We start from the raw sequence: 13,731 nt of genomic DNA, 5'->3' as shown, positions 1-13,731 counted from the left end.
GAAACCCAGCCTAAAACTCCAAACAGCAAGCAATGCAGATGTAGAGGCACGGAGGCAAGGAAAAACTCCCTAGAAAGGAAAGGACCTAAGAACAAACCTAGAGAGGAACCAGGCTCTGAAGAGTGGCCAGTCTTCTGGTACTATACTAACGTTACCTAACCAATAACTAGGCTGTACTGGGTAGAGAGGAACCAGGCTCTGAAGAGTGGCCAGTCTTCTGGTACTATACTAACGTTACCTAACCAATAACTAGGCTGTACTGGGTAGAGAGGAACCAGGCTCTGAAGAGTGGCCAGTCTTCTGGTACTATACTAACGTTACCTAACCAATAACTAGGCTGTACTGGGTAGAGAGGAACCAGGCTCTGAAGAGTGGCCAGTCTTCTGGTACTATACTAACGTTACCTAACCAATAACTAGGCTGTACTGGGTAGAGAGGAACCAGGCTCTGAAGAGTGGCCAGTCTTCTGGTACTATACTAACGTTACCTAACCAATAACTAGGCTGTACTGGGTAGAGAGGAACCAGGCTCTGAAGAGTGGCCAGTCTTCTGGTACTAACTAGGCTGTACTGGGTACGTTACTTCTGGTAATACCGTTATAACCAATAACTAGGCTGTACTGGGTAGAGAGGAACCAGGCTCTGAAGAGTGGCCAGTCTTCTGGTACTATACTAACGTTACCTAACCAATAACTAGGCTGTACTGGGTAGAGAGGAACCAGGCTCTGAAGAGTGGCCAGTCTTCTGGTACTATACTAACGTTACCTAACCAATAACTAGGCTGTACTGGGTAGAGAGGAACCAGGCTCTGAAGAGTGGCCAGTCTTCTGGTACTATACTAACGTTACCTAACCAATAACTAGGCTGTACTGGGTAGAGAGGAACCAGGCTCTGAAGAGTGGCCAGTCTTCTGGTACTATACTAACGTTACCTAACCAATAACTAGGCTGTACTGGGTAGAGAGGAACCAGGCTCTGAAGAGTGGCCAGTCTTCTGGTACTATACTAACGTTACCTAACCAATAACTAGGCTGTACTGGGTAGAGAGGAACCAGGCTCTGAAGAGTGGCCAGTCTTCTGGTACTATACTAACGTTACCTAACCAATAACTAGGCTGTACTGGGTAGAGAGGAACCAGGCTCTGAAGAGTGGCCAGTCTTCTGGTACTATACTAACGTTACCTAACCAATAACTAGGCTGTACTGGGTAGAGAGGAACCAGGCTCTGAAGAGTGGCCAGTCTTCTGGTACTATACTAACGTTACCTAACCAATAACTAGGCTGTACTGGGTAGAGAGGAACCAGGCTCTGAAGAGTGGCCAGTCTTCTGGTACTATACTAACGTTACCTAACCAATAACTAGGCTGTACTGGGTAGAGAGGAACCAGGCTCTGAAGAGTGGCCAGTCTTCTGGTACTATACTAACGTTACCTAACCAATAACTAGGCTGTACTGGGTAGAGAGGAACCAGGCTCTGAAGAGTGGCCAGTCTTCTGGTACTATACTAACGTTACCTAACCAATAACTAGGCTGTACTGGGTAGAGAGGAACCAGGCTCTGAAGAGTGGCCAGTCTTCTGGTACTATACTAACGTTACCTAACCAATAACTAGGCTGTACTGGGTAGAGAGGAACCAGGCTCTGAAGAGTGGCCAGTCTTCTGGTACTATACTAACGTTACCTAACCAATAACTAGGCTGTACTGGGTAGAGAGGAACCAGGCTCTGAAGAGTGGCCAGTCTTCTGGTACTATACTAACGTTACCTAACCAATAACTAGGCTGTACTGGGTAGAGAGGAACCAGGCTCTGAAGAGTGGCCAGTCTTCTGGTACTATACTAACGTTACCTAACCAATAACTAGGCTGTACTGGGTAGAGAGGAACCAGGCTCTGAAGAGTGGCCAGTCTTCTGGTACTATACTAACGTTACCTAACCAATAACTAGGCTGTACTGGGTAGAGAGGAACCAGGCTCTGAAGAGTGGCCAGTCTTCTGGTACTATACTAACGTTACCTAACCAATAACTAGGCTGTACTGGGTAGAGAGGAACCAGGCTCTGAAGAGTGGCCAGTCTTCTGGTACTATACTAACGTTACCTAACCAATAACTAGGCTGTACTGGGTAGAGAGGAACCAGGCTCTGAAGAGTGGCCAGTCTTCTGGTACTATACTAACGTTACCTAACCAATAACTAGGCTGTACTGGGTAGAGAGGAACCAGGCTCTGAAGAGTGGCCAGTCTTCTGGTACTATACTAACGTTACCTAACCAATAACTAGGCTGTACTGGGTAGAGAGGAACCAGGCTCTGAAGAGTGGCCAGTCTTCTGGTACTATACTAACGTTACCTAACCAATAACTAGGCTGTACTGGGTAGAGAGGAACCAGGCTCTGAAGAGTGGCCAGTCTTCTGGTACTATACTAACGTTACCTAACCAATAACTAGGCTGTACTGGGTAGAGAGGAACCAGGCTCTGAAGAGTGGCCAGTCTTCTGGTACTATACTAACGTTACCTAACCAATAACTAGGCTGTACTGGGTAGAGAGGAACCAGGCTCTGAAGAGTGGCCAGTCTTCTGGTACTATACTAACGTTACCTAACCAATAACTAGGCTGTACTGGGTAGAGAGGAACCAGGAACCAGGCTCCAATAACTAGGCTGTACTGGGTAGAGAGGAACCAGGCTCTGAAGAGTGGCCAGTCTTCTGGTACTATACTAACGTTACCTAACCAATAACTAGGCTGTACTGGGTAGAGAGGAACCAGGCTCTGAAGAGTGGCCAGTCTTCTGGTACTATACTAACGTTACCTAACCAATAACTAGGCTGTACTGGGTAGAGAGGAACCAGGCTCTGAAGAGTGGCCAGTCTTCTGGTACTATACTAACGTTACCTAACCAATAACTAGGCTGTACTGGGTAGAGAGGAACCAGGCTCTGAAGAGTGGCCAGTCTTCTGGTACTATACTAACGTTACCTAACCAATAACTAGGCTGTACTGGGTAGAGAGGAACCAGGCTCTGAAGAGTGGCCAGTCTTCTGGTACTATACTAACGTTACCTAACCAATAACTAGGCTGTACTGGGTAGAGAGGAACCAGGCTCTGAAGAGTGGCCAGTCTTCTGGTACTATACTAACGTTACCTAACCAATAACTAGGCTGTACTGGGTAGAGAGGAACCAGGCTCTGAAGAGTGGCCAGTCTTCTGGTACTATACTAACGTTACCTAACCAATAACTAGGCTGTACTGGGTAGAGAGGAACCAGGCTCTGAAGAGTGGCCAGTCTTCTGGTACTATACTAACGTTACCTAACCAATAACTAGGCTGTACTGGGTAGAGAGGAACCAGGCTCTGAAGAGTGGCCAGTCTTCTGGTACTATACTAACGTTACCTAACCAATAACTAGGCTGTACTGGGTAGAGAGGAACCAGGCTCTGAAGAGTGGCCAGTCTTCTGGTACTATACTAACGTTACCTAACCAATAACTAGGCTGTACTGGGTAGAGAGGAACCAGGCTCTGAAGAGTGGCCAGTCTTCTGGTACTATACTAACGTTACCTAACCAATAACTAGGCTGTACTGGGTAGAGAGGAACCAGGCTCTGAAGAGTGGCCAGTCTTCTGGTACTATACTAACGTTACCTAACCAATAACTAGGCTGTACTGGGTAGAGAGGAACCAGGCTCTGAAGAGTGGCCAGTCTTCTGGTACTATACTAACGTTACCTAACCAATAACTAGGCTGTACTGGGTAGAGAGGAACCAGGCTCTGAAGAGTGGCCAGTCTTCTGGTACTATACTAACGTTACCTAACCAATAACTAGGCTGTACTGGGTAGAGAGGAACCAGGCTCTGAAGAGTGGCCAGTCTTCTGGTACTATACTAACGTTACCTAACCAATAACTAGGCTGTACTGGGTAGAGAGGAACCAGGCTCTGAAGAGTGGCCAGTCTTCTGGTACTATACTAACGTTACCTAACCAATAACTAGGCTGTACTGGGTAGAGAGGAACCAGGCTCTGAAGAGTGGCCAGTCTTCTGGTACTATACTAACGTTACCTAACCAATAACTAGGCTGTACTGGGTAGAGAGGAACCAGGCTCTGAAGAGTGGCCAGTCTTCTGGTACTATACTAACGTTACCTAACCAATAACTAGGCTGTACTGGGTAGAGAGGAACCAGGCTCTGAAGAGTGGCCAGTCTTCTGGTACTATACTAACGTTACCTAACCAATAACTAGGCTGTACTGGGTAGAGAGGAACCAGGCTCTGAAGAGTGGCCAGTCTTCTGGTACTATACTAACGTTACCTAACCAATAACTAGGCTGTACTGGGTAGAGAGGAACCAGGCTCTGAAGAGTGGCCAGTCTTCTGGTACTATACTAACGTTACCTAACCAATAACTAGGCTGTACTGGGTAGAGAGGAACCAGGCTACTGCACCAATACTACACTAATGCTACACTACTACTGCACTAATACTGCACTAATACTACACCAATACTGCACTAGTACTACACAAATGCTACACTGATACTGCACTAATATTGCACTAATGCTACGCGAATACTACACTACTACTACACTAATACTACACTAGTACTACACTGATACCACACAAATACAACACTACTACTACACTAATACCACACTAGTACTACACTGATACCACACAAATACAACACTACTACTACACTAATACCACACTAGTACTACACTAATACCACACTAATACTACACTAGTACTACACTGATACCACATGAATACAACACTAGTACTACACTAATACCACACTAATACTACACTAGTACTACACTGATACCACACTAATACTACACTAGTACTACACTAATACCACACTAATACTACACTGCTACTACACTAATACCACACTAGTACTACACTAATACCACACTAATACTACACTAGTACTACACTGATACCACATGAATACAACACTACTACTACACTAATACCACACTAGTACTACACTAATACCACACTAATACTACACTAGTACTACACTAATACCACACTAATACTACACTAGTACTACACTGATACCACATGAATACAACACTACTACTACACTAATACCACACTAATACTACACTAGTACTACACTGATACCACACGAATACAACACTACTACTACACTAATACCACACTAATACCACACTAATGCTACACGAATACAACACTACTAATACACTAATACTACACTAATGCTACACTAATTCGACACTAATACTACACTAATACTACACCAATACTGCACTAATACTACACTAATACTATGCTAATGCTGCACTAATACTGCACTAATATTGCACTAATACTACACTAAATCAAATCAAATGTATTTATATAGCCCTTCGTACATCAGCTGATATCTCAAAGTGCTGTACAGAAACCCAGCCTAAAACCCCAAACAGCAAGCAATGCAGGTGTAGAAGCACGGTGGCTAGGAAAACTCCCTAGAAAGGCCAAAACCTAGGAAGAAACCTAGAGAGGAACCAGGCTATGTGGGGTGGCCAGTCCTCTTCTGGCTGTGCCGGGTGGAGATTATAACAGAACATGGCCAAGATGTTCAAATGTTCATAAACGACCAGCATGGTCGAATAATAATAAGGCAGAACAGTTGAAACTGGAGCAGCAGCACGGCCAGGTGGACTAGGGACAGCAAGGAGTCATCATGTCAGGTAGTCCTGGGGCATGGTCCTAGGGCTCAGGTCCTCAGAGAGAGAGAAAGAAAGAAGGAGAGAATTGGAGAACGCACACTTAGATTCACACAGGACACTGAATAGGACAGGAGAAGTACTCCAAATATAACAAACTGACCCTAGCCCCCCGACACATAAACTACTGCAGCATAAATACTGGAGGCTGAGACAGGAGGGGTCAGGAGACACTGTGGCCCCATCCAAGGACATCCCCGGACAGGGCCAAACAGGAAGGATATAACCCCACCCACTTTGCCAAAGCACAGCCCCCACACTAATAGTGTTGCCTATGCCCATTGCTGGACTGGTCAGTATTATACTACTATATTACTACAATACTACTGCTATACTGCTACACTACTACTGCAATACTAGTAATAAACTAAACCTCTACTCTCTTTTCCTCTCTCCCTCCCCCCTCCCTCCCATTCCTCTCCCTCCCTCCCTCCCCATTCCTCTCCCTCTTCCCTCCCCATTCCTCTCCCTCTTCCCTCCCCATTCCTCTCCCTCTTCCCTCCCCATTCCTCTCCCTCTTCCCTCCCCATTCCTCTCCCTCTTCCCTCCCCATTCCTCTCCCTCCTCCCTCCCCATTCCTCTCCCTCCCCCTCCCTCCCATTCCTCTCCCTCCTCCCTCCCCTTCCCATTCCTCTCCCTCCTCCCTCCCTTCCCATTCCTCTCCCTCCCCATTCCTCTCCCTCCTCCCCCCTCCCTCCCATCCCCCCCCATTCCTTTCCCTCCTCCCCCTCCCTCCCCATTCCTCTCCCTCCTCCCTCCCTTCCCATTCCTCTCCCTCCCTCCCTCCCTCCCTCCCCATTCCTCTCCCTCCTCCCCCTCCCTCCCATTCCTCTCCCTCCCTCCCCATTCCTCTCCCTCTTCCCTCCCCATTCCTCTCCCTCTTCCCTCCCTCCTCCCCATACCTCTCCCTCCTCCCACCTCCCTCCCCATTCCTCTCCCTCTTCCCTCCCCATTCCTCTCCCTCCTCCCTCCCCCTCCCTCCCATTCCTCTTCCTCCTCCCTCCCCCTCCCTCCATTCCTCTCCCTCCTCCCTCCCCCTCCCTCCCATTCCTCTCCCTCCTCCCTCCCATTCCTCTCCCTCCTCCCTCCCCCTCCCATTCCTCTCCCTCCTCCCTCCTTCCCATTCCTCTCCCTCCCCATTCCTCTCCCTCCTCCCCCTCCCACCCCTCCCCATTCCTTTCCCTCCTCCCCCTCCCTCCCCATTCCTTTCCCTCCTCCCCCTCCCTCCCCATTCCTCTCCCTCCTCCCTCCCCCTCCCTCCCATTCCTCTTCCTCCTCCCTCCCCCCTCCCTCCCATTCCTCTCCCTCCTCCCTCCCATTCCTCTCCCTCCTCCCTCCCCCTCCCATTCCTCTCCCTCCTCCCTCCCTTCCCATTCCTCTCCCTCCTCCCTCCCTTCCCATTCCTCTCCCTCCCCATTCCTCTCCCTCCTCCCCCTCCCTCCCACCCCTCCCCATTCCTTTCCCTCCTCCCCCTCCCTCCCCATTCCTCTCCCTCCTCCCCCTCCCTCCCATTCCTCTCCCTCCTCCCCATTCCTCTCCCTCCTCCCTCCCTTCCCATTTCTCTCCCTCCCTCCCTCCCCATTCATCTCCCTCCTCCCCATTCCTCTCCCTCCTCCCACCTCCCTCCCCATTCCTCTCCCTCTTCCCTCCCCATTCCTCTCCCTCCTCCCTCCCTCCCCCTCCCTCCCATCCCCCCCCATTCCTTTCCCTCCCTCCCCCTCCCTCCCCATTCCTCTCCCTCCTCCCCCTCCCTCCCCATTCCTCTCCCTCCTCCCCCTCCCTCCCCATTCCTCTCCCTCCTCCCCCCCTCCCTCCCCATTCCTCTCCCTCCTCCCCCCTCCTCTCCCTCCTCCCCCATCCCCAGGACAACCTGTCAGTGTTCCTCAGAGGCTGTGAGGAGTTGGGTCTGAAAGGTTCCCAGCTGTTTAATCCGGGAGACCTTCAGGACACCTCCATACAAGCCAACCTCAGGTTAGAGAGAGAAACGTGTGTGCGTGCGTATATATAAATATACACAGTATATAACTAGGCCCCTATCAAGGCCTTAACTGTCCCTCAGAAACCCTTCCTCTCCCTATCAAGGCCTTAACTGTCCCTCAGAAACCCTTCCTCTCCCTATCAAGGCCTGAACTGTCCTCTAGAAACCCCTCCTCTCCCTATCAAGACCTGAACTGTCCCTCAGAAACCCTTCCTCTCCCTATCAAGACCTGAACTGTCCTCTAGAAACCCTTCCTCTCCCTATCAAGGCCTGAACTGTCCCTCAGAAACCCTTCCTCTCCCTATCAAGACCTGAACTGTCCCTCAGAAACCTCTCAGAAACCCTTCCTCTCCCTATCAAGACCTGAACTGTCCCTCAGAAACCCCTCAGAAACCCTTCCTCTCCCTATCAAGGCCTGAACTGTCCCTCAGAAACCCCTCCTCTCCCTATCAAGACCTGAACTGTCCCTCAGAAACCCTTCCTCTCCCTATCAAGGCCTGAACTGTCCTCTAGAAACCCCTCCTCTCCCTATCAAGGCCTGAACTGCCCTCAGAAACCCCTCCTCTCCCTATCAAGGCCTGAAATGTCCCTCAGAAACCCCTCCTCTCCCTATCAAGGCCTGAACTGTCCCTCAGAAACCTCTCAGAAACCCTTCCTCTCCCTATCAAGACCTGAACTGTCCCTCAGAAACCCCTCCTCTCCCTATCAAGGCCTGAACTGTCCCTCAGAAACCCCTCCTCTCCCTATCAAGGCCTGAACTGTCCCTCAGAAACCCCTCCTCTCCCTATCAAGGCCTGAAATGTCCCTCGGAAACCCCTCAGAAACCCCTCCTCTCCCTATCAATGCCTGAACTGTCCTCTAGAAACCCCTCCTCTCCCTATCAAGGCCTGAACTGTCCCTCAGAAACCCCTCCTCTCCCTATCAAGGCCTGAACTGTCCCTCAGAAACCCTTCCTCTCCCTATCAAGGCCTGAACTGTCCCTCAGAAACCCCTCCTCTCCCTATCAAGGCCTGAACTGTCCCTCAGAAACCCCTCCTCTCCCTATCAAGGCCTGAACTGTCCCTCAGAAACCCCTCCTCTCCCTATCAAGGCCTGAACTGTCCCTCAGAAACCATTCCTCTCCCTATCAAGGCCTGAACTGTCCCTCAGAAACCCCTCCTCTCCCTATCAAGGCCTGAACTGTCCTCTAGAAACCCCTCCTCTCCCTATCAAGACCTGAACTGTCCCTCAGAAACCCCTCCTCTCCCTATCAAGGCCTGAACTGTCCCTCAGAAACCGCTCCTCTCCCTATCAAGGCCTGAACTGTCCCTCAGAAACCCCTCCTCTCCCTATCAAGGCCTGAACTGTCCCTCAGAAACCCCTCCTCTCCCTATCAAGGCCTGAACTGTCCCTCAGAAACCCTTCCTCTCCCTATCAAGGCCTGAACTATCCCTCAGAAACCTCTCAGAAACCCTTCCTCTCCCTATCAAGGCCTGAACTGTCCCTCAGAAACCCCTCCTCTCCCTATCAAGGCCTGAACTGTCCCTCAGAAACCCCTCCTCTCCCTATCAAGGCCTGAACTGTCCCTCAGAAACCCCTCCTCTCCCTATCAAGGCCTGAACTGTCCCTCAGAAACCCCTCCTCTCCCTATCAAGGCCTGAACTGTCCCTCAGAAACCCCTCCTCTCCCTATCAAGGCCTGAACTGTCCCTCAGAAACCCCTCCTCTCCCTATCAAGGCCTGAACTGTCCCTCAGAAACCCCTCCTCTCCCTATCAAGGCCTGAACTGTCCCTCAGAAACCCCTCCTCTCCCTATCAAGGCCTGAACTGTCCCTCAGAAACCCCTCCTCTCCCTATCAAGGCCTGAACTGTCCCTCAGAAACCCCTCCTCTCCCTATCAAGGCCTGAACTGTCCCTCAGAAACCCCTCCTCTCCCTATCAAGGCCTGAACTGTCCCTCAGAAATCCTTCCTCTTTCTCCCTCTGTTGGTTTTCGTGTTCATCTATGTCCTAATTCTTGTTGTTGTCCTTGTTGGGTTGTTAGTCCTCCCCTTCCTTCTGTTTGTTGCCTGGTGATTCAGCAATGTTAGTTTTTCTTTAAGAAGCCCTCCTGTTCTCCACTCATTACCTGTATTAACTGCACCTGTTCTCCACTCATTACCTGTATTAACTGCACCTGTTCTCCACTCATTACCTGTATTAACTGCACCTGTTCTCCACTCATTACCTGTATTAACTGCACCTGTTCTCCACTCATTACCTGTATTAACTGCACCTGTTCTCCACTCATTACCTGTATTAACTGCACCTGTTCTCCACTCATTACCTGTATTAACTGCACCTGTTCTCCACTCATTACCTGTATTAACTGCACCTGTTCTCCACTCATTACCTGTATTAACTGCACCTGTTCTCCACTCATTACCTGTATTAACTGCACCTGTTCTCCACTCATTACCTGTATTAACTGCACCTGTTCTCCACTCATTACCTGTATTAACTGCACCTGTTCTCCACTCATTACCTGTATTAACTGCACCTGTTCTCCACTCATTACCTGTATTAACTGCACCTGTTCTCCACTCATTACCTGTATTAACTGCACCTGTTCTCCACTCATTACCTGTATTAACTGCACCTGTTTGAACTCATTACCTGTATTAACTGCACCTGTTTGAACTCATTACCTGTATTAACTGCACCTGTTCTCCACTCATTACCTGTATTAACTGCACCTGTTCTCCACTCATTACCTGTATTAACTGCACCTGTTCTCCACTCATTACCTGTATTAACTGCACCTGTTCTCCACTCATTACCTGTATTAACTGCACCTGTTCTCCACTCATTACCTGTATTAACTGCACCTGTTCTCCACTCATTACCTGTATTAACTGCACCTGTTCTCCACTCATTACCTGTATTAACTGCACCTGTTCTCCACTCATTACCTGTATTAACTGCACCTGTTCTCCACTCATTACCTGTATTAACTGCACCTGTTCTCCACTCATTACCTGTATTAACTGCACCTGTTCTCCACTCATTACCTGTATTAACTGCACCTGTTCTCCACTCATTACCTGTATTAACGGCACCTGTTCTCCACTCATTACCTGTATTAACTGCACCTGTTCTCCACTCATTACCTGTATTAACTGCACCTGTTCTCCACTCATTACCTGTATTAACTGCACCTGTTTGAACTCATTACCTGTATTAACTGCACCTGTTTGAACTCATTACCTGTATTAACTGCACCTGTTTGAACTCATTACCTGTATTAACTGCACCTGTTCTCCACTCATTACCTGTATTAACTGCACCTGTTCTCCACTCATTACCTGTATTAACTGCACCTGTTTGAACTCATTACCTGTATTAACTGCACCTGTTTGAACTCATTACCTGTATTAACTGCACCTGTTTGAACTCATTACCTGTATTAACTGCACCTGTTCTCCACTCATTACCTGTATTAACTGCACCTGTTCTCCACTCATTACCTGTATTAACTGCACCTGTTCTCCACTCATTACCTGTATTAACTGCACCTGTTCTCCACTCATTACCTGTATTAACTGCACCTGTTTGAACTCATTACCTGTATTAACTGCACCTGTTCTCCACTCATTACCTGTATTAACAGCACCTGTTCTCCACTCATTACCTGTATTAACTGCACCTGTTCTCCACTCATTACCTGTATTAACTGCACCTGTTCTCCACTCATTACCTGTATTAACTACACCTGTTCTCCACTCATTACCTGTATTAACTGCACCTGTTCTCCACTCATTACCTGTATTAACTACACCTGTTCTCCACTCATTACCTGTATTAACTGCACCTGTTCTCCACTCATTACCTGTATTAACTGCACCTGTTCTCCACTCATTACCTGTATTAACTGCACCTGTTCTCCACTCATTACCTGTATTAACTACACCTGTTCTCCACTCATTACCTGTATTAACTGCACCTGTTCTCCACTCATTACCTGTATTAACTACACCTGTTCTCCACTCATTACCTGTATTAACTACACCTGTTCTCCACTCATTACCTGTATTAACTGCACCTGTTCTCCACTCATTACCTGTATTAACTGCACCTGTTATCCACTCATTACCTGTATTAACTGCACCTGTTCTCCACTCATTACCTGTATTAACTGCACCTGTTCTCCACTCATTACCTGTATTAACTGCACCTGCACCTTCTCCACTCATTACCTGTATTAACTGCACCTGTTCTCCACTCATTACCTGTATTAACTGCACCTGTTCTCCACTCATTACCTGTATTAACTGCACCTGTTCTCCACTCATTACCTGTATTAACTACACCTGTTCTCCACTCATTACCTGTATTAACTGCACCTGTTCTCCACTCATTACCTGTATTAACTGCACCTGTTCTCCACTCATTACCTGTATTAACTGCACCTGTTCTCCACTCATTACCTGTATTAACTGCACCTGTTCTCCACTCATTACCTGTATTAACTGCACCTGTTCTCCACTCATTACCTGTATTAACTGCACCTGTTTGAACTCATTACCTGTATTAACTGCACCTGTTCTCCACTCATTACCTGTATTAACTGCACCTGTTCTCCACTCATTACCTGTATTAACTGCACCTGTTCTCCACTTATTACCTGTATTAACTACACCTGTTCTCCACTCATTACCTGTATTAACTGCACCTGTTTGAACTCATTACCTGTATTAACTGCACCTGTTCTCCACTCATTACCTGTATTAACTGCACCTGTTCTCCACTCATTACCTGTATTAACTGCACCTGTTCTCCACTCATTACCTGTATTAACTACACCTGTTATCCACTCATTACCTGTATTAACTGCACCTGTTCTCCACTCATTACCTGTATTAACTGCACCTGTTCTCCACTCATTACCTGTATTAACTACACCTGTTCTCCACTCATTACCTGTATTAACTGCACCTGTTCTCCACTCATTACCTGTATTAACTGCACCTGTTCTCCACTCATTACCTGTATTAACTGCACCTGTTCTCCACTCATTACCTGTATTAACTGCACCTGTTCTCCACTCATTACCTGTATTAACTGCACCTGTTTGAACTCATTACCTGTATTAACTGCACCTGTTCTCCACTCATTACCTGTATTAACTGCACCTGTTTGAACTCATTACCTGTATTAACTGCACCTGTTCTCCACTCATTACCTGTATTAACTACACCTGTTCTCCACTCATTACCTGTATTAACTGCACCTGTTTGAACTCATTACCTGTATTAACTGCACCTGTTCTCCACTCATTACCTGTATTAACTGCACCTGTTCTCCACTCAGGCACGGTGTCCGGTGGCCCTCAGTAGGTGAGGCACGGTGTCCGTTGGCCCTCAGTAGGTGAGGCAGGGTGTCCGTTGGCCCTCAGTAGGTGAGGCACGGTGTCCGTTGGCCCTCAGTAGGTGAGGCACGGTGTCCGTTGGCCCTCAGTAGGTGAGGCAGGGTGTCCGTTGGCCCTCAGTAGGTGAGGCACGGTGTCCGTTGGCCCTCAGTAGGTGAGGCACGGTGTCCGGTGGCCCTCAGTAGGTGAGGCACGGTGTCCGTTGGCCCTCAGTAGGTGAGGCAGGGTGTCCGTTGGCCCTCAGTAGGTGAGGCACGGTGTCCGTTGGCCCTCAGTAGAAGGTGTAGAAGCACCTGCCCCACCAGTAGAGGGCGCTAGCCTGCAAACTCACCATACATTTGTTGTACCGAGTTGACAGACTGAAAGTGACCTCTCCTCTCCTTTTCTCTTCAGGGACTCAGAATGCAGTAGAAAACTGAAGAATGTAAGTATTCAATTTAAGGGCTTTATTGGCTTGGGAAACATATGCTAACATCGCCAAAGCAAGTGAAATAGATAATAAACAAAAGTGAAATGAACAGTAAACATTACACTCACAAACTTTTTGTGGGCAGAGTTACACATCGCCTGTCTTCTCTTGAGAGCCAGGTCTGCCTCTCTCTCCCTCTCTCTGACAACACCCCCCCATCTAGGTCTTAATTACA

General features: G+C 48.3%; 1 protein-coding gene across 1 annotated transcript in view; it reads left to right on the top strand.

Annotated features, from left to right (window-relative positions):
- Window positions 1-13,731, top strand: part of LOC124020266 (LIM and calponin homology domains-containing protein 1-like) — a gene marked incomplete at its 3' end in the record, with an annotated part of 72,181 nt that overhangs the window by 16,116 nt on the left and 42,334 nt on the right. The window contains exons 4-5 of the mRNA XM_046335613.1: window positions 7,590-7,696; window positions 13,481-13,511. Coding sequence (XP_046191569.1) covers window positions 7,590-7,696; window positions 13,481-13,511 — 138 coding nt within the window. The remainder of the gene's footprint in view (window positions 1-7,589; window positions 7,697-13,480; window positions 13,512-13,731) is intronic.

Source organism: Oncorhynchus gorbuscha, unplaced genomic scaffold, assembly GCF_021184085.1.
Source record: "Oncorhynchus gorbuscha isolate QuinsamMale2020 ecotype Even-year unplaced genomic scaffold, OgorEven_v1.0 Un_scaffold_788, whole genome shotgun sequence".
Taxonomy (NCBI): domain Eukaryota; kingdom Metazoa; phylum Chordata; class Actinopteri; order Salmoniformes; family Salmonidae; genus Oncorhynchus; species Oncorhynchus gorbuscha.
This window is presented reverse-complemented; position numbering and strand designations above follow the sequence as displayed.